General features: G+C 62.3%; 1 protein-coding gene across 1 annotated transcript in view; it reads right to left on the reverse strand.

Annotated features, from left to right (window-relative positions):
- Positions 1 to 20,606, reverse strand: part of VAC14 (VAC14 component of PIKFYVE complex) — a 76,716-nt gene that overhangs the window by 4,402 nt on the left and 51,708 nt on the right. Inside the window, exons 15-18 of the mRNA XM_040253532.1 lie at positions 4,694 to 4,868; positions 3,211 to 3,329; positions 2,022 to 2,101; positions 144 to 294 (exon numbers count right to left, since the gene is read on the reverse strand). Coding sequence (XP_040109466.1) covers positions 144 to 294; positions 2,022 to 2,101; positions 3,211 to 3,329; positions 4,694 to 4,868 — 525 coding nt within the window. The remainder of the gene's footprint in view (positions 1 to 143; positions 295 to 2,021; positions 2,102 to 3,210; positions 3,330 to 4,693; positions 4,869 to 20,606) is intronic.

Genomic DNA, 20,606 nt, shown 5'->3' on the forward strand with positions numbered 1-20,606 from the left:
GGAAATGGGAGGCCTACAGGCAAGCGGCCGAGAGGGGAACAGTGTCCGCAGTGAGAGGAGGTGTGAGGTGGAGGTCAGGGAGGGCCCAGGTCACGCTTTCATGCCCCGACACGCCAGGCTGTGTCCCCGAGCTGGGCACTCACTCGGTCTGCAGCAGCTCAGGGTTGGGCACGCACTGCAGCCGGTGTGATAGCAGCTGGAAAGCGCTGCTCTGCGGCAGCAGCATGAGCAGGCCGTACAGGGCCTTGATCAGGTACGGGTTGCTCTTCACGTCCAGCAGCTGCAGGCGCAGGTCTGTGGGAAGGCAGAGGCAGGGGTCAGGGAGGGCAGAGGACAGGGGTCAGGGAGGGCGGTGGCAGGGGTCAGGACGGTTCTGACAGCACCGCAGCCTGGCCAGGAGGGTCAGTGCGGTGGCTGGGCTCCTCGCAGCCTGCCTCCCTCCAGCGGCGTCTGAGCCGTTCCCGTGATCACACGAGATCAGCCTCCCCTGCTGTCCGACCTTCCCGACAGTCACCTCAGCCTGGCAACCCCAGCCAGCCGCAGGGCCTGGCACATACCCGCTGCTCGCTGGAACTGAGGGGCCCCGGCTGGAGCGTGACAGACCCCTGGGCTCGCTCCACACGTGGGCACAGAGCGCTGTAAACAGGGTGAGCCAGACAGAGGCTGGCCTGGGGCAGCTTTAAGGGAGGGCAGGGTGGGAAGTGCTTTGGTGGGTGACTGAACACACCGAGCCCAAGAGCGTCTGGTGGACACTTTTGGACATCCGCCTCAGATGCCAGCCCTGCCTACGCTGTGCCTGACAGGAGGGACGCACCCGGGCCCTGCCCAGCACTGTCCCAACTAGACAGAGCCACGCGGCTCTCCCGAGCCCTTCCAGGGAATCACTCATTTCTTTCTTGTGTCTAAGGCCCCATCTTGAGGATCCTTGGTAGAGGACAAGCCACACAGTGTTGGAGAGACCATGTCACCCGGGAGCTCTGTGCGGGCCTCAGGGCTGGGCTGCGGCAGGAGTGGGGGTCTCAAGCAGCAGCCCCTCCCCTCACCCCAGGCCCACCGGCGCTGGTTCCAAACCCCGTCCCTGCTCTGGCCCCGGGTGAGCTGGGCTGGGGGCCAAGCCAAGTCACCACAGGGCTCGAGGCCACCTAGGGTGCGAACGGGGCTAGGCAGGGCCAGCTGTGGACCACTCTGTTGTGGTCTCCGCACGAAAGCCCTGGGCCTGGAGAGATGTTTGCAGCTTCTCTAGGGTTGGGCTGGACCTGCTGTCAGGGGAGCACAAGCTAGGCTGCTCCCGGAGACCTCTGAGGAAGTGAAATGTCAGTCCAGGGACCGTGCTGGGTACGCTCTGATGCCTTCCGCTAGGAACAGGGTCTTCCTCTTGCTCATGTGCCTGTCATCATGATGGTGCCTATGTGGAGAAGCTGCCTTCTCTTTGGATGAGGGGGCAGCCCACAGCCCCTGGGTTGCCTTTGGGCTCCAGGGCTTGGCCTGGGTAGGTCAGGGGTGTTGCCCAAGCAAGGGGCCCGGGTGCTGGGCTCAGGAGGAAGCTGGCTATTAGCAGGGCTGCCGCCTGGCTTCACTTCCACACCGTAAGCACACAGGCTGCATTCCGAGCTGCCTGCTCTGGGGCGCAGGCACTGGATGAGGCAAGGCATCAAGAGCTGCGCTCGCCCCGGCCAGCTGCCTCTCCCGCACACTTAGCTCAGGTGTTACACTGAGCGCCTGCCATCAGCTCCTGGCAGATGCCAGCCCTGCTCTGCAGGGACAAGGGGCTGGCTCCTAGGCGCCTGGGAGAGCACTCCCAATGGCCGCCCTGCCTGCCCCAGGTGGGTTTTGCCAGCGCACAGGCAGGCTCTGATGCCCTGTTCTAGCCGGCCGCCTGAGCCCCGTCCTCCCATTCTCACATTCCTGATGTTCCAGAAGTGTCCCTGGGTGCCCGCCCGCCCACCTTCCCCTCCCCAGGGGCAGAGAGCCACTCCCTGAATCTGGCTCCGCGGCCTCCCTGCAGGACAGCACACACTCACATGTGAAGATGGGGCACTCAATCAGCTGCACCAGCTTGTCCACCTCCGTGAGGAAATCCACAGTGACCTCCAGGTCCCCGCTGGGAGGGCGGTCAAGGAAGCCTCCCCGCTGGCCAGGGCAGCCCACCTGCCTGAGGGGCTGGGGTGGGGGCGCTGGGGGCAGCCTGCTTTCTGAGGGGCTGGGCTGGGGGCGCGGGGGCCCTGGGGCAGCCCACTGAGGAGCTGGGCTGGGGGCATTGGGGGCAGCCTGCTCTCTGGGGGGCTGGGCTGGGGGCACGGAGGGGCTGGCCCAGGGCTGGCCTGGCTGCACAGAGCGTGCAGCCCCTGCCCCAGGCCCTGGCTCCAGGGCTCAGGCCGTGTTTCCACCTGAGCAGCATCGGGACACAAAGCACAGCCGCAGCGGCCTGTTCCCTCTGCCTTTCTGCCCCTCTAGACCGAGGCGGCAGGGCGGCCCCGCGCTCCGTCTGCTCCTCTCCTCTGCGCCCGCCAGGCCCTAAGGGCTCTTATCTTGGGCCTGCGGCCCAGGGGGGTGCTGGGGCAGGCAGGGCCCCGTTCCGGCCTGAGTGATGGAGGGCAGACAGAGGTGTGACGGCGTGCGGGTGCCTGAGGGAGCCGGGCAAGGCCACGGCGGACCCTCAGCGGAGGCGCCGCAAGGCCCCTCTTTCCTTATCCTAGCTCTCTGCCCCTTAGAGGAGAAGGCCAATTCTGCCTCCTATGTAGCTGTCTGACCCAGGTCACACACCACGCAGAGAAAGCTGGTTTGCTTCACAGTGTTCCAAGCAAAACCTGACGGTGGATGCCTTCCTCTGAGACAGGCCCTGATGGGCGCTGGGGCCGTCCCTCGTCCCGAGGCCCCGCGGCTTCTCCACCTCTGCCGGCACGTCCTCTTCGGGGCTCGGCGGCCCCCAAAGGCCCCCGGGCTCAACTCCTCCTGCCGTCCAACCGCCCCGTCCCCGCGCCAGCACTGGGCTGAGGACACCCTACCTCTCTCCTGGGGCACCCTCACCTAAGCACGCACCCTTCCCGACCTCCGGTTCGCGAGATGACCCTGGTTCCTCAGCTGCGTCCCTCACTGGGCCTCACGGGCCCTGAAGCCACAGGCCTGGAGGGGAGCCTGGGGGGGAGTCCGCTGGGACCAGCCCCCACAGGCCCCCTGAGGCTGGACGCTAGGATGGTGAGCGAAGGATACAACTTCTGGATGAGGTCGTAGGCGTGCCGGTAGTTCTGGGTGAGGAAGCAGAGGGACACCGTGGTGACGGGGTTGTGGCACCAGGAGCGGTACAGGCAGCAGAACAGGTTCCGGCTCTCCTGCAGGGTGAGGGGGTGTGCGCCGTCAACAGAGCCCGCCCGGGCCCCACCCCCAGCCGTACCCCTCCCCGGCCCGGGCCCCACCCCCCAGCCCTGCCCCCTCCCGCCCACCCCCGCCACGGGCACCTCGTGGGGCACTAGGGGCCGGCCTGGCCCCCCAGGCTGTGTTTGGCAGCCCAGCCGGAAGGAGCCGTCACAAAGGAAACGCTGACAGCTCCTCCTCAGACCCTGTCATTACTCTCGGGCGCACAGAGCCACGTGCTGTGGCTGCGAGGGCCTGCCGGCAGCGAGCCTGGCCTGGCAGATAAGGACAGTCATGCTCCCAGCCTTCCACGGCAGGGCCTGGGGGGCCACAAGGGCGCTGGGTGCGGGCGGGGAGGAAGCCTGCTCAGGGCCCTGCCTCCTCTCCTGGGCAGCGCCTTCCTGTCATCCTCAGAGCCACCTCTTCCTTCCTTTGCAGCCCACCTTGCACTTGAAACCACGCCTGGAGCTGAGCCCACCCTACGGAGAGCCCCTCCCCTAAGGAACATTCTACAGGAGGGAGGCAGGGGAGTGGCCTGGCTCATCCCTAGAGGTTGGGCCCCAATGCCCCCAGGCACAGGCCTGGATGTCCTGGAGACCCCAGAGATGGGCCAGCGCAGGGTCTGAGCTGGGAGGAGAATGAGCACAGCCCAGATGGAAGCCCCGGAGCCGCCACCCTGTCCAGTATGACAGCCAACCCCAGGGACCCTCCGCAGCTCAGGCCGAGCGAGGCCTTTGACCCACTTCCCCCAGAGCGGTTTGGCAGAATGGTGAGCGCCTCCTTGCTCTCTCCGACCAGCCCTGGTGGGTCCGCACTCAAAACTCCTGGGCCGGACAGCACCGTGACACCCTGGCTGACACAGACGTGTCTCTCTGCGGGAGAGGGGGGCCCAGGCCAAGGAGGAGGGTCAGGGGGGTGGTGACGCCCGACCCCGGTGGGGTTGTATCCACAGGCCCGACCCTGACCAGCTGGCACAGCCCAGTAAGCATGATTCAACTGGGCCTGCAAGGGGGGTTCAGAACTGAGCTGCTGTGTGTGCACAGGGGCAGTGCCAAGTGGGGGTGGGGTATCAGGGAGGGCACACGGACCCCGGAGCAGGTCCCCAGCCTTCTGTGGGCAGAGCCCTGCACGGCGGGCGGCTCCAAGGAGACCCACGCCCCTGGCTAGCTCTTACATACGGCCCGCCCAAAGGGACCCGTATTTGACACTGGACCGGGAGGGAGGCCTCGGGTCGCATCCTTGTCTCCTCCCCGCCAATCTCTGGGGACTGAGGGGTGGGCTGGCACGGCCGCGCCCGTGCGCACGTGAACGACGCTGGCTGGAGCCCGCGGGTGAGGAGTACCGGGGTCTTCAGGTCCTTTAGCTGGTTTCGCAGCTGGAAGAGCTCAGTGGAGGTCAGTAGGATGGTGTTGAGGGTGTGGACCATGGTCGAGGCAAACGTGAGGTCCTCCTCCCGGAGCAGGATGTCTGCCATCGAGTGGAAGATGCTCTCCGCGTGCAACAGGAGGCAGAGCTGCCTGTGGGGGTGGCGAGGGGAGATGCTGTCCGCGTGCAACAGGAGGCAGAGCCTTCTGGACCTGTGGCGGGGCTCCCAGGTCCTGGGCCTCTGGGGTGCCCAAGGGGGCCAGTCTCAGTGGAGCTCGGTCCACAGCTCCTGGGCACTCCAGAGTCCCACAGGCTGTGTTTATCCCTCCACCCCAGGCCAGAATGTGAAATCCCAAGAAAGACAGCTTGGGGAATAAGGCTGGGGCTTTCTGAGAAGGAGTCTCCATTTTATAAAAGGGAAAACTGGGAACCCAGAGAACAGAGGAAGAAAGCAGTTTCCCCCGGGTCTCTGGACGAAGGTGATGTCAACAGTGACACCAGGTCTCAAGGACAGGGCTCGGGGGAGCCTATCGACCTCCCTGGTTTGCCAGCTGCCCACAGAAGCCTGGCCTTGCGGGGACAAGCAGGCCTTTCTGTCGGGAGTCTAGGAATCTCAAGGCCTCTGGAAGCGAGATGAGCAAACCTAGGAGTCGGCAAACGCTGGTAAGAAGGGTGGGTGCGGCCCCTGAGCCCTGCCTGTTGGGGGCCGGTGCCAGCATGGCGCCCCCTTTTCCTGTCTCTCATCCGGGGTCAATGTCTGTTTGCCTGACTCCTGGTCTCGGGCGCTTTTTGCCTGAACAGGGGTCTGAGGCCTCAAAGGTGCTGAACAAAACGTGCCCCACTTGCAGCCAATGAGCCTCTAACACCTCTGCTTCTGGCCACTCAGCAGACATTAAGCTCAGCATGATCAGGGTCTGGCTTCCTGCTTCCTTCCGAATACCAGCCACGCCCTGGGGCCAGACTGGAGAAGAGTCTTGTCCACCCCTGGCTCCAGAAAAATCCCAGAGCATCTGGTAACAGAGAGGCCAAACCACGAAGTGCAAAGAGCAGGCAGGCTGTCTCCAGCCTAGGCCCAGCTGGAACCAGCAGGCCAGGGCCAGAAACCACCAAAATGGAAACAAAGCTGTTGCGGGGACGGGCCGGAGGGTGGGATGGGGCGGGTGGAGGATGGGCCACAGCCTCGAGCCTAGTGCTCCTGATTCCTGACCAGCTGTGTGACCCAGTGTGTCTGTGGGACAATTTCTCCACCTTCTAGTTGGGGGTGACGTCTACCTGCACCGTGGGGGCGACTCGGAAGGCAGCCGCCCAGACTCCTGACAGCCTGTGTGGCGCGTGGTGCGTGACAGACAGGACCCCTGGTTGGGTCCCGCACTGGTACCACGGGTGGCCCTTGGGCAGAGCACAGACAGCACTTTTATCCCCTCGGGGCCCTCCCAGCCCGAGACGGGGCCCTCCCAGCCCGAGACGGGCCCCTCTCCAGGGCCGTGGGAGAGAAGTGGGCAGGAGGGCAGACCGGGAGGAAGGAATGCTTTCTGACAAACGGTCACAAGTGACCGTTGCCTGCAGCTGTCGCCGTCTCCATGACGGGGGCCGCCAGCTGAGGCTGCTGTCAGGCAGCGCTTCCCGGGGACCACGGGCCCAGGGGGGCCTGCGGCAGCCGGAGGCCAGCCAGGGAAGGTGTAGAGGGACCAGCAAGGGGGTGGTGAGGAGCAGAGGTGGGCACCACGGCCTCCCGGCGTCCCTAAGAAGCTGCGAGTGCAAGGAGGCCTCAGAAGGTCAGGACAGCAGAGCGTTGAGTACGTCCGCGTCACCACCACGCCCTCCTTGCGGCTTTCAGTCGCCTTCGGCTCCCTTCCTGGCTGGCACCCTCAGTGGCCGTGTCTGGCCCTGCGGATGTCTTCAAAGCCGTCTCTAGATGAGCGGCTCCCACATGCACCTCTCGAGCCCTGGTGGCCTCTGGACGGGCACCGCTCACCTGGTGGCTGCCCTGCCTGCTTGACCAACAGGCCCTTCAGGCTTGGTGGGGCCACAGCACACCTCTTGGTTTCCCCCTCGACTCAGGCCCCCAGCCTTCAGGGGACATCACTGCCCATGCAGCTGCTGCAGCCCAAACCACCGAGTCCTCCGTGACCCTCGGGGGCCCTCTCACAAGCCTTCAGCGCACGCCTGCCTCCTGGCCCGTCTCAGCCATTCTGCCTGGGGCCACCAGTCAGCCCTCTCTTGCCTGCTCAATTCCAAGCCACCTTCTAATCAGACTCCCTGCTTCTTTTTTCACCCTCCGTGCCCCAACAGGGGTGCTTCTTAAAGAGTGCTAAATTACGGACTTCCCTGGTGCCGCAGTGAATAAGAATCTGCCTGCCGATGCAGGGGATATAGGTTCAATCCCCAGTCCGGGAAGATTCCACATACCGAAGAACAGCTAAGCCGGTGCGCCACAACTACCAGAGCCAGCACTCTCTAGCTCCCTCAAGACACAAGTAATGAGCCCCTGGGTGGCAACTTCTGAAGTGTGCACCAAGCGTCTGCTCCACAATAAGAGAAGCCTGCACACTGCAACTAGAGAGCAGCCCTGTTCTCTGCAACCAGAGAAGGCCTGCGCGCAGCAATGAAGACCCAGAGTGGCTGAAAATGAGGGGCCACTTCTCACTCCACCTGAGTTTGTGGCATGACCTGCACAGGCGGCCCAGCCTCCCTGGCCCAGTCTCAGGCTCCCCCCGTGGGATCTGCTGAGACCTCACGGAGCCTGCACCCCACGCACGCAGAGGGGCCCGGCCACACCTGCAGGGGAGGAGGGGCAGCTTCAGACCCAGGGACTGAGCTCCCTTCCCCACTCTGCCTCCTAGGAGCCCGTGGTGAACAGGCCCGGCAGATGGCGGCCTCACGGGGCTGCTGCGTCATCGCTTCTCCAGAGCCCCAGCCCGCCTGTGCTGCCTGCCGGGCCTCAAGCAGAGCATCAATAATGGAACACAGCTTGCGCGCATTAAACACTTGCCCACATGTTTTAATACCCACATTAACGTGCTATTCGCGATGAGACAATAGCTTGGAAAATACTCGGGGACAAGGCAGAGAGGTGGGGTGGGAGGGAGCCTGGGTGGGGTCTGAGAGGCCACAACCTGGAGGCCCCTTAGGCCTGAGGAGAGCAGGGGTCCGCGGGCACTTGCCCCGGCGCGGCTCACAGCGCATACTCTGCCCCCTCTCCTCCAGCCGCCCGCTGCGGCATGGCCCGCTGTCCCGTGCTTCCAGGTCCAAGTTCCCGTGGGGGACCCTGTGTCACTCATAGGAGCTCTCAGGGGAGCAGCCTACCTTCCGTCGGCTCTGAAACCCCGGGACACAAGAGGGACTGCCACTTTCCCTAACTCACAGAGAGGGGCGGCCTCAAAAGGCCAAGCCGGGCGCTGGGCTGGGAAGGCTCAGGACCAGAGCCTGCCCACAGGGGCCACACCACGCTTGCCAGGCTGGTGTGAGCCTCCTCACTGTCCCCCAACCACAACCACCGGTCAAGCACCCGCCAGACTCTGCCCCTGAATGGCCCCAGCGCAGTGGGAGGTGCTGCCCTCGGTCCAGCCTGGTGCCCACGTACAGCCCCTGCTTCAGGTGACCACGAGCCAGAGTGGGCAGGAGGAAGACCTCAACTGTGCGCTACGCTCTGGGAAATCTGAAGTCAGCCATCCGGCTTTGGGAGAAGACAGGAGACTTCTTCCCATGACCCCACTCCCCTGCACCCTCCCCAAACAGGACCGGCGAAGTCACACTCCCCCACCCACGCTGTCGGCCAAGGCTTCCTGGGTCCCTGGGTTCCCTTCCGGTCTCCCTGGCGCCTGGCGCCAAGTCAGGGCATGCCGACGCCCCCGGCACCCGGTCCTGCTGGTTCTGACACCGAGCCCGTCGCCCAGAGCTGGCTGGGAAGCGAAGTGAGCTCATCCTTTCTCGAGGGGCGCTGGGGGCGGCTGCCTGGCCCTCCCCTCCCTACTCCTTGCTCAGACCTGGCTTTTTGTAGAAAAGCTGAAGCAGACAGTATGTCTGATCCATGAAGAGAGGGTGCTGGGTGAGCAAGCAGCCTGTAGGGCCCAGGAGTGTCCCCAACCTGGGCTGACAGTGCCAGCTTTGGGACCAGCTGGTGGGCACAACTCATCCCACTGGCGAGTCAGTCTGAGGTTACTGGTCGGGGGACATGGAACTGGCATCAGGTGGGTTCAAGAGAAGTTTAAGGGGAAATGGAGGCTGGAGGGCTTTCCCACTCTTGACTGTCCTGAGTCACTAGCTACCCCCACTGATGGGATGGCCACCAGCACAGGGCACCGAACAGCTGGCCTGGAGGGGAGACTCTGGATTCACCCCACTTGAGCAGAAGGGGATGCTGCTGCCGAGACGGGCATAATCGCAGGGGATGCCTCCCGCCCCCCCAGTCACTATTAATACAGTCTGTTCCTGCTTCAACCCTCAGTCGCCTCCCTCCTCACTGCCCCACGACGAACAGAGAACTCAAAATGAGCCTCAGCTGCCAGGTCCTGGGCCCAGCGGGTGCACCGCTGCTCCCTAGGGCCCTACCTCCCGAGGAGTCAGGGGACCAGTCCTTCCCAGGCCCCTCCAGACCTTGAGGAATCATGCTGTGTTAGTGCCACTCGGGGGACAGGCGACGCCAGTGACTTTGTTCGGCGCCTCCTGTCTGGCTGGGCCCAACCAGTGGTTTCCGATGCGGGCAGGTCTGTCCGCCGTCTCTGAGGCTGCCCTGAACGCTCATGGAGCCATCCTCTGCGTCCTCCACCAGCGCTGCCTGCCAGGTCCGTCACGGCTCCGTCTCCAGCCGGCCATCCAGCCCGCCTGGCACCCCATGAGGGACTGGGCTGGGGGACCGCCCCCGTGAGCTCGGCTCTTCAAGGGGTGGTGTGGCCTGTGGCAGGGGGGCGGGGTGGGGGCGCATTGGGCTGCGGGAGGTGAGCGGGCAGGCGTCCTGAGTCAGGCTCCCTGCGAGGCTGCACGTGGAGCCCGCCTTGGAGCACTGGTCAGGGCTGGCCGGCGGGCTTCAGGCAGACTGTCTCCCCAGAGTGCCCGCCTTCTCCCTCTAGCCTGGGCCCTCCTCTGATCTCCATCCCCAGCTGCTAGCACCCTGCATGGAGGGCTGGGTCCTCACTTCCTCTCCTTTTGGCCCTAGGTCACGTCCACGGCTCCTCGGCCCCAAGGCCAACAAAACAGGCTTTTGCCAGGAGCCCCACAGCTGTAACTGAAGCACAGCCTAACGTCGAGCACAGGGCACACGGGACCCAGAGTCATTCTCCCAGGAAAGGGCCCTCCTGCCTGGTCCCTGCCCCTTGTCCCGACAGCTGGGATCCTTTAGGAATCTAAAGAGAAAGTGGCTCTCAGGTCGCTGAGACATTCAGATGGGGGAGGAGGCCATGGGCTCCCTTCTGAAGTTCAGAGAGCTCCCTGCCTCCTCCCCCACAGCCCCCGGCTTCTCTTCCCTTCCAGCTCTCTGCTTCCCAAGTATGAAAGTTGTAAATCTGTTTTATTTATTTCAATCAATCCTCAACAGTGTGCCCCTCAGGGCAGAAGCAGCCATGGTAACCCTGCCAACTCATGCCTTAAAAATTCATCATGTCTAATGCAGCCAATGTGTCTGATACACTGAGAAGTTTTTTAGGGGGGTGTGTGGTGGGAGGAGAGGGTATGAGGACTTGTTTTTCTGGGTCTTGCCGGGAGTCGGTGCAGTGGGGGTGAAGGCAGAGGTGGATGGGGAGAGGCCGAGGGATGGGAAGGAAGGGGCTTTGGTCCACGCAGCTTGTCTGACCCTGTTACAGAGGGTGTGGCAGGCTCTGGGGGGCAGATGCCTGAACGGGGCTCATCCAGGGACCTTCCGAGGCCTCCTTAGGGCGGGAGGGGCCGAGAAAACCAAGTGGTCTCCTGGAAGCGCCCAGGGCCTCTCTGGAGGCTCGGGGTTTGCTCCAGGGACCATGGAGAGAGGGGCAGAGCCGGGAGAAGTCTGTTTGTCGCTCAGTCATGTCCGACTCTTGCAAACCCATGGACTGCAGCCCGCCAGGCTCCCCTGTCCATGGGATTCTCCAGGCAAGAATATTGAAGTGGGTTGCCATTTCCTTCTCCAGGGGATCTTCCCAACCCAGGAATCGAACCCAGGTCTCCTGCATTGCACGTAGATTCTTTACCAACTGAGCTATGAGGGAAGCCCGGGAGAGGTGACCCCCATTCCCTCCTTCCTGCCCGTCCCCAGGAGAGCAGCCAGCGCCACACGCCCCACTGGCCTGTGTTTCCCATGTGCCGCAGCAGCCTGCTCAAACTCGGCCCCTGTGTGCTCTAAGCGCCTCTGGCCCCCCGACAGGCCTGTGCCCGGACCCCTCCCCTGCCCGCCCAGCCTGTCCCACCATCTGCCTGCACCCCCAGGGTGCCAGGCCCCTGCTGCTCTGTGGGGACGTCTCCTTTCTTGACCTCAGCTTCCTGAGGGAAGAAGCCCCATTGGGCGGGGCCGCTGGGGGCAATGGGGAGATGGATACTTGTGGGCCAGAAGTTAACTGACAGGAGGGCAGGGTAGCCCTGGTCACTTTGGTGTGGCATTCAGCTGGCACTGAGAACTGCGTGCTCGGGCACCCAGGGAGTCAGGTGGGCCGTGAACCACGTAGGGCTGACTTACAGACAACGTCTGAGTTTGTGTCCTAGAAAGGAGGCTACACCTTGGTCCCACAGGGAGCTTGCCCTGAACATGGCTGGAGGCATGTCAGGTGGTAGGGGTGCGACCCCCTGCCAGAGGCTCTGGGGATGCCACGGAAGGATGGGGAAGCCTCCGGGCACTGTCTCTCCAGGCTCCAAGCCTCAAACCCTGGGAGGTGAAGCCCATGGCTTCAGAATATTTCATCTTTTGAGCCCTCCCGGGAAAAGAAAAGAAAAGAAGGGCTGGTGTGGGAAATCCTGTGGTCTCCATGACAACCAACTGCAGCCAGCCCTTGAGAGGGGCCTGGCCCCTGCCCCTCCCGACACAGGGATTCCCTTCAAGCTGAGTCACAGCTTCCTCAGCGCTGGCCCCACAGGACAGACGCCTGTGAGCGCTTCCTCCATATTAGGCCTGCCAGGTACCTAAAGCCCCTTTCAAATGGGCCAGGAGTGGCTTTAGCCGTCCTCATCTGTGGAGAACGAGGGTGAGGGCCAGAGCCTTGCTGAGGTCCCATCTGGTTGGCCCTCCCTGGTGCCCAAGTGCTTTGCTGCTGCCTCGTCATTTGCCTGGCTCGTCTGATGAACTTCTTCTGGAAGACGGGATGGTTTTGGGGGAAGGTAGAGGGCACCTTGGCTACTGGTATCACTAGGCCTTCTGATGGACTGGAGCCTGGATTTCTCCAGAACCTCCCTGTGGCCCTGGGGCAGTTTACCAGCAAACCAGCTCATCCCACCGCACCCCACCCTCGAGGTGCCTCTGTGAGTGCTGGGCACTGAGCACCCACACGGCCATCCCTCGCCCACAGTGACCTGAGCCCACACCGAGTCTGCTCTGCTGGGGTGGTGGCCCGTCTCCAAGGGGTGGAGCAGGAGGTAGAGCTGGGGAGCCCAGTAGGGATGAGGAAGGAACTCATGGGGGTGACCCCACCAGCAGCCCCAGACCAGCTGCTACCTGAGGTCCAGGAGGAGGGGGGGTCTCAGTCCGACGACTCCCGTGCTCTGAGTCCAGGCTGAGCTGCCAGGGAAACGACCCTGAGCCCTGCAGGCCTGGGGGTCCCACGGGTGGACCGTCAAGAGAATTGCACGGAATGGTCCTCCCCTCTGAAGCCCTGCAAGCTCCTGCCCTTCCCAGGGGGCTCCCCCTGGACACATGCAGCCTCCCGCTGAGGAGGGCCCCACCTGGAAGAGGCTGCAGGCGCCTCAAGGTCGGCGCCCATCCAGCCTGGCATACTGCTTCCTGGCCCGGACCTGCCTGGCATCCACGCCCTGCCTGTGTCCAGCCAGGCTCACGGAGGCCCTCAGAGACCAAGCGCTCCAAGAAACCGAAGTCCAGGACTGGTCCAAGCCGCACTGCTGGTAACACGGTGCAGTCGAATCCCTGACCCAGAGTTTTCCTTCCGCCGGACAGTCAGCTGGGTGTCAGCCGCAGGACAGACCTCACCCCTTGGGCTAGCCCCTCTCTCCACCTGAGGGCTCCAGCTCCCTGTGACCGGAATGCCTAAGGCACACACACCTCATGACATGTGCCCTTCATCGCCAGGCTCCCTTCAGGTGGAGGCGCAGGTAAGGGAAGGCGCCGCCGAGTTGCTGACACGTCTCCCCTCAAGCGGTGGGGGCGACCTGAGCAGTGAGGCAGCAGGTAACAGAAGCGCCGGGAGTCGGAGGCCCGATGGGCTGCTCCACTGTCCCCAGGATTGGCTTTGGGGTGCCCCCGGCCCCACCAGCCTTCCTGTTAGCAAGCTGCTCTGTTCACACTTCCCTCTGCTCCATCCCGTTCTTCCCAAACTAGTCCTTCGCTCCAGGCCAAGGATCACTTCCTGTTGCTTGGTGAGGCGACCACAAGTACCTACAGACGGTGAGTGCTTCCTTTCCCCCTTAGTCACCCTGGGCCGGGACACAGAGGCCTGCGTGTCCCCCCACGCTGCCCCTCTCTCAACGCTGCCACCAGACTTGGGCCCAGCAGCCCTGTGCCCACATGGTCACCCCACCCAGGCCAGAATGTCCCCCTCCATAAATTCTTCACCCGAACGGGCTGCCCTCATGGTGTGGGTCCCAGGCAACCACAGTGAGCCACCTGCATCTCACATTCCCGTGGCGACTCCTCTAAGGATGTGCCTTGAAGGGTTCCCATCTTCTCTGGTGGCAGCCTCAGTGCCCGGCCCGTGGGTGCCATGCATACCTCCTGTCTCCGTGTCCTGGCCCAGCCAGAGGGTCACACAGTGACCCTCCAGAACCAGGAGGCGCTCCACGTCAGAAACAGCCGCTTACTGAGACACCCCTGAACCCGGCTGTACACTGGAGTCACCCAAAGACCGTCTGGGACTCCAGGAGTAGGTGATGTGTACCCCTACCAGGCTTCCCGGTCAGGACTGAGAACCGCTGCCCTGAACTGCTGCCAGCCTGGCAATGCCGCTCTCCGGCAAAGGGCTGCAGAGCCTGGGTCTGGCTAGGAGCTTTGGCTGCTCTCCTTCTCCGACCGCTCCCCACCCATCCAGGGCCTGTGTCCTGGCTTCCCCTGAGTTTCTGCCTTGTCCCCGCCTTGGGGTCCCAGGTCCTCTGTGCACAGCCCTGACTTGCTCCACTGGAAGGGTGCAAGGGAACTAAGCCCTCTGGCCTGGACAGCGCGGCCACCCTGCCCTCAGTCTCAGCCTGGCCGCCCCAGGGATGGGTGGAGGGGAAGCACAGCTCTCCCCTGGGTCCCCGCCTGGTGGCCCCGGGGATTGGGGTGGGGGGAAGCACAGCGCTCCCCTCGGTCCCAGCCTGGTGCCCCAGGGGGGAAGCACAGTGCTCCCTGGGTCCCAGCCTGGCGGCCCTGGGGGAAGCACAGCTCTCCCCTGGGTCCCTGCCTGGCGGCCCTGGGGGAAGCACAGCGCTCCTCTTCTCCACATGCACCTCTCCTGCCTTCCTGGCCACATCTGGCTTCCAAAGGAGAGAACCTTCTCCAAGGAGCTGGAACCATTATTGCCTTTCCGGCCTTCCAATCTTTCATCTGGGAGTTTTACGGAATTTTATGATCTGAGATCATTTTCTGTAGCTCTTCACAAGTGCCCACTTAAAGGGCACTGAGATAAACGTCAGGACAGACTGGGAAGTGAAACGCTAATACCCACTGCTGGTAACAAAGAGCAAATATCAGAGCAGCCTTGGCGCTTGAGTCTCTTGGACAATGTGAAGAGATCAGAGTGAAAGGGCTGGGAGGATGGCAGGGTCACAGCCGAAGGGACGGGACAAAAAGAGCATGGAGGGGACCGCTTCAGTTCTCTGTGGCCAAATGCAAAGGGAGTTTCTCTTATTTGTACCCCCCTCCACCCGCTGTCAGGAGGCTGCAAAAACTCCTTTTGTGATCAGTCATTTTCAGGGAAATTTAAGATGCATGAAACAGGCTTTTCATCTGAATGTCCCTTTCCAGCCTAGGAGATCGTTATGGGATTAAGCACACGAGAATGAGAAAGGGCTCCAGATGTGACGGTGTCCTACAGGTGTCTGAGGAGTCCCAGGTCTCGGTCACAGAAGAGACAGCCCCCTGCCTTCCCCTCAGAGCGTGTCAGCCAAGGGGTCTGCTGGGGAACCCCCAGCACCACCTCACTACACCACTGCCCACAGATCACGGTCTGGAAGCTGCAGAGAGAAACGGGCGATGGAGTTCAACCCCGAAATGGCAGCCTTGATCAGGAAGAGGTGACCCTGAGCCAGCCCGCTGCAGCCTGAAGAGAGGGCAGTGTCCCGACGAGTTTGGGATCTGGATGGATTTGCTTGTCAAACGATGGCTGACGTGTCAGGGAACACAGGGCAAGCGGCAGAACGACTCTGAGTCTGGAAACCTCTGCCAGAAAACCACAACCTTCACCACAGCCAAACAGAATCACACGTTTGTAAACGCAAAGACAAGTTTTGGGAGGACGTACATGAAACCGAAAGCAGAGGCTACTTCTGGGGAGGAAGGGGTGGGGAGGGCCTCTCACATTTCACACTATATTCTTCTGCGTCATTTCCATTTTTATCTTACATGGGTTAAAATGTCTTTTAAAACAATACAGAAATCACTTAGAAACCTACACATTTGGGGATCATTGTGGACCCCCTCGTGGAGATCTCGGAGGCGGAGCAGCGAGATTTAACAATGGAAACAAGCACAGCACAGATGAGAGGATCAACAGCCGGGAAACGGTATTTTTAGCTACGGTGGCTCTTTGCTTCAAAGGCGTAGGTTTCATATAAAACCAGGCAAACCTCCTACAGAGTCTGCCTGTTTGCAAGGAGTGATTAGCATAATACTCCTCGCATGAGAAGATGCCTGGCTCCACTCTGAGGCAGGAGTGCCTACTACGGGGTGGCTTCTCCTGAAAGAGAGCCTTAGCAGAAGAGCAAAGTCTTATCAACGGAGACGAAGGCCCGGCCTCCCCCCAACGCCGAAAAGCTACCTGGGGCTGGGGCTGGTGGGCGCGATGCAGCCAGGCCAGGGGAGATCTGAGACTGCAGCATCGCGTGGGAGCCTCCCTCCTGTGTGGCTACTTAAATCACGTGTGCCTTGTGTAAGCACCTTCTTCCGATTTCAAGAATGGAGGGTCTGGGGGCCGCCTTTCTACATGCCCCTTCCGAGGGGGAGGCCAGAGCCAGGTCGGGGCTGGGGAGACAGCCGGCAGGGGCCGGGGCCCAGGGCGCTCATGCCTGTCCAGGCCCATCCATCCTGCCTCCCTCTCTGGCCTCTCCTCCCTGAGCTGGGCTCCCCACTCTGCGGCCACCAGGCTTGGCCTGTAGGCGCGTCTTTGATGGCTGTCTTTCCTTTCCTAGGAGTCCCCCCGCTGGCTCTGGAAGACTAAGCATGTAAAGGGATGCCTGAATGTTTCTCCAAACACCACAACAATGAAACAGAAGCTGTGACCTTCCCAGAGCTCTGGAATCACAGACCCCCGTCTTGGGAGCTGGGCTGGGGACGGTGTCACCGGGCAGCTGCTCCGTCTCAGCAGGTCCGGCACCGCACCCTGGGGGGAGTGTGCCCTTGGGCCGCGTGATGGAGCTGGGGCAGAGCGTGGCAGCGCCGCTGCTACTGCAGGCACTGCTGGCAGGAGACAGGGCAGAGGGCCGCAGGGCAGGGGAATGGGGTCGCAGTCCTTCTCCCTCCTGCTCCCCGCAGCGTCTTCCTGCAGAGGGTCAGGGGACCGGGAAATACTCACAGACGGGGTGCACAGCTGAGGATCTGAGAAAGCAATTACCGTGCGACTTGGGGGTGCCAGGAGAAGCAGAAGGAACTGGACTGGGGTGGCGGCTCAGGCTTGAAGGGTAGGAAGGAAGTGAGGTAACCCTAGGAACCTGCCAACTGCTCAGGCCAGGGGCTACTGGCAGAGGGGGCGGGAGGCTCCTTAGGAGTGGGCTCGAAGGAGGCAGGCCAGTCTGTCAGGAAGGGGATCAGCTCACGTAGGAGCAAGGGAGAGGCTGACTCCTCTCTGGGGACAGATGAGGCAAGTTGGCTGAGCTCAAAGACACTTGGGACTAACTGCCTGACAGAGCCGCACGCGTCAGGGCAGGGACATCTGGGTATCAAGAAGGTCTGAGACTGAGTCCAGGTTATTTGCTCACACTGCCGGCCCCGGGACCACTGAACCTTCCAGAACGATGTAATGGCTATGTCCCTTGTCAAGCAAGGTTCCTGAACCACTCCTTAACCAGCCTCTGGTATCTGAGGAGGCCAACGGCGCAGCTGGAGATGGACAGTGAGCATCTCCATCACCATGAGCCCTGGGCCACTGAGATACTGTACCTACCAGCCAATGCCTCTGTGTTCTGGCCAACAACACCTCACTGACCACAGTGGCCTGTGATGGCTCGAGACGAGACCCCCTATCCCCAAACCCTCCAATATGCGGAAAACCCTGGATATTCTTTCTCTGTAAGCAAACCACCTTATTACAATGTTTTCCCCCCAACTGGACTCAGCCTTGCACCCCAGTCTTCCTTACGCCCTATCTGACCTTTCTGACACCACAGGTGATGGAAGACCAGATCCAACCAACCCACCGCTGCCGGAGGGCATTAGCTGTAGCTCCCCTTCCCTCAGAGGAAGCTTATTTATTCACAGCCTTAGGACTAGGGGCGGGAGGACTGGGATCAGCCACGCACTTCTACTATAAGCTGTCCGCAGACCTCAGCTGAGACCTGGACAAGGTGGCAGATTCCCTAATGGCATTACAAACCCAGATAAACCTCTCTGGCAGCAGAGGCTCTCCAAAATCGAAGGGCCCTAGAGCTGCTAACAGCTGAAAAAGGGGGAACCTGTCAGTTCCTAAGGGAAGACTGTTTTGTTTTTTTTTTCGTTAATGCCTCGGGGATAGTTCAGAACAAGGTCCGAGAGCTGAGAGAGAGCATCAGACTTGGACAGGCCGAGTCAGACGGTTTCGATTTCTCGGGACGGTGAAAGTCGTCTTGGGCAAAATGGCTTCTCCCGCTTCTCGGACCCCTCGCAGCCTTGTTCCTCATCCTGTCGATAAGACCTTGTGTTTTTCAGATCATCCTCCAGAGGGTCAGGGAGCTAACCCAGACGGCTACTGGACAGATGTTGATGGTAGCCGCATACTCCAAGCTCCCGTCCAGAGACCCTGAGGCCCCCTAAAGGTCACTGGGATCCGGCCACGACTCTCAGCCCCAGCAACGCCCCAGTTCAGCAGAAAGTAGCCAGAAGCGATAATGGCGCCCCTTATCCTATCAAAAGGGTCAAAATGTAAGGCCGGACCCAGGGAGCCATGATGGGCCCCCCTCCTCTCCCTCCTGCCGGCGGGGGGGGGGGGGGAGTCCCTAACGGAAGGAGCCTCCCAGATCCCGGGGACCAATGACAGCACACTTCGCCAGCTAAAGCCGCCCCACCCCAGCCACGTAGAAGGACCTATCAGCCTGCGACGCCTCAGCCTGGCAACCTATCCAAAGCCCCGTCCATTAACCTGACCATCCCTCGCAATGAAGTATATAAGGCACCTCCAACATGGTCCGGGGCGGACTTCCTCGACCTGCCTCCTTCGGGTCTGGGAACCACGCCCGGGAGCGCTTCGCCATTAAAAAGCCTGTTAGACACTTTTTTGGTGTCCTGGTCTTTTACCTAACAGGCCCCACTTCCCTGCCATTCACGGAAGCGTGGGGCATGGGGCTCTGGGAGCTCAGGCAGTCCCCCGGCTTGGCGCCACCCACCCCAGTGTGGCCGGGGTGTTTTTCAGCACTTGCGCACGCCCGCAGCAGGTGCAGAGGGCCTTCTGAGCCTGCCCGGGGCCCCGCGGCTTGGCCCCGGGCTCCGCGGCCTGGCCCCGGGCTTCTGAGCACACTCCTCCTACAAAGCGGCACCTTCTCCTACCACCTCCCCGCCATCGACTGCCTTATCTTCCATGGCTCAGGGACTCTGCATCTCTTTCCAGAAGCTTCCCTGGACCCCTCCCTCCGTGCTGGGCACGCCCCCCCCAGCCATGTGCTCCCACAAAGCATCGCCGCTGCTCAAGTTTGGGGCCCCCGGGAGGGCACTGGGACCCTGTCTCTGAGGCCTGCTTGGTGATGAGTGGAGGCTGGCACAGCAGCAGCAGCCCCTCCAGAGCAGGGCGGGGAGCTGAGGACTCTGACCCACGCTCACCGGGCGGGGCGGGGGGTGTTTCGAGCGCTTGCTCCCGGCAGTCCATTCAGAGACGAGAACTCTTGCCTGGCCTGACAGCTGTGGCCTAATTTCCAGGGCTCTACCCGGCTCCTTAATTTTACCCACTTGATATTTTCATTCCTGAAGCATGGGGGATGGAGAGGGACTGGGGTGGGGGAGGCGTGGAGAGCGGAAGGGCTGAGCGCCTGGGGCTGGCGGACTTGGGCACTGGGGGCAGTGCAGGGGGGAAGCATGGGGTGAAGAAGGCCAAAGTGGTGGCTTTTTTTTTTTTAATTTTCAAAAGGAAAAACAACAACAACAAAAAGCCAGCTTCCAAATCCTACCCCTTGATTTTCCTCAGTAAGCGTTTTCAACAAGGTCACAAATGCACTGGCTCTATAGATTCTTGGCTCCAAACCACATTTCAGGCAGCCTTTAAAAGCTAGTTCTTGGCGTAGCTTCAGCTGATCCTGAGGAGAGGGAAAACTAGGGCACTTTTATGCTCCGAGAAAACATAAGATCCAGGTCACAGCTTCTTGGCTCTGCTGAAGCTGCCGGGCACCCCACCTCCCCTCAGGCCCAGACCTGTGGACCCCCATCAAGCCTGCCGTTTCCTCCAGAGCAGGAACCACAGCACCGGGGCTCATATTTCTTAGTCACTCTTCTGCTGTGTCACTGGACTGCCACCTGGGTGAAGGCAGGAGCGTGTGCCCAGGGCTGGCTCGGGGCCTGGTACGCCAAGGCTGCCCCAGGACCAGCCCCGGAAGAAGGCGTGCACCTGTGACCCCGCCGCTGCCTGGGTGAGCCTGTGCTCCTCCCTGCCCATCCCACAATGCTCCTGCCCACCACGACCCGAGGGTCCCCCCTGCAGACCACAGGGGCCGGGTCTGTAGTGGCCTAGCCCGGGTGTGGCGCAGGGCAGAGCCCGAGTCCCTGCCTGTGTGAGAGGCCTCGGTTGGCCCTCAAGGCCCCTCCTGGGGGCTACACTGAGCCCCAAACCCAGACTGAGGTGCCCCTCGTCCCCTCAGTCATGGCCCGGGGCCAACATGCTGGAGCACCGGTGGGGAGACAGCACGAGCGGCCTTGCTGGGGGCGGGGCTGGTCTGAGTCCAGGCCCGGTTCCTCACGCAGTGACACAGCACACAACAGACAAGTCCTAGCCTCTGGCAAGGTGCAGCGCTGCAAGCGGAAACCACAGAAAAGGGATCAGACTAGCTGGAGGCCCGACTCCTCAGGTGCTGCTCCCGCCCACCTGCCCCCCCGTGGTGGTCTCCGGGGGGGGGGGGGGGGGGCAGGGACACAGGCGGCTCCCCACCCCCCACGGCTGGGCAATTAGGCTGCAGGCAGAGGGGAGGGGGGCCCCTCCTTCCACCACAGCCCTGGAGGGCCCTCGGTGTCGCCTGCTTCATACACCTTTTCAGGCAGCACTGAGGCTGACCAGAGTGGACGCTGGCTGGGTCTCCTGTCCACAGCCTGGGGTTCTGGTTCCAGAGCCAATTTCCCACAAGCAGCAGCCCCTCTTCCCCATGGGAGTGGGGCACAGGCCCGGGTCCTGAGACCCCTGCCCGGCACGGGGCTGACGGGGAGGAGGCCTGGGCCTGAGGAGGCCCGGGGGGCTCCTGCT

The sequence above is a fragment of the Oryx dammah genome, unplaced genomic scaffold (assembly GCF_014754425.2).
Source record: "Oryx dammah isolate SB20612 unplaced genomic scaffold, SCBI_Odam_1.1 HiC_scaffold_13, whole genome shotgun sequence".
Classification (NCBI taxonomy): Eukaryota; Metazoa; Chordata; class Mammalia; order Artiodactyla; family Bovidae; genus Oryx; species Oryx dammah.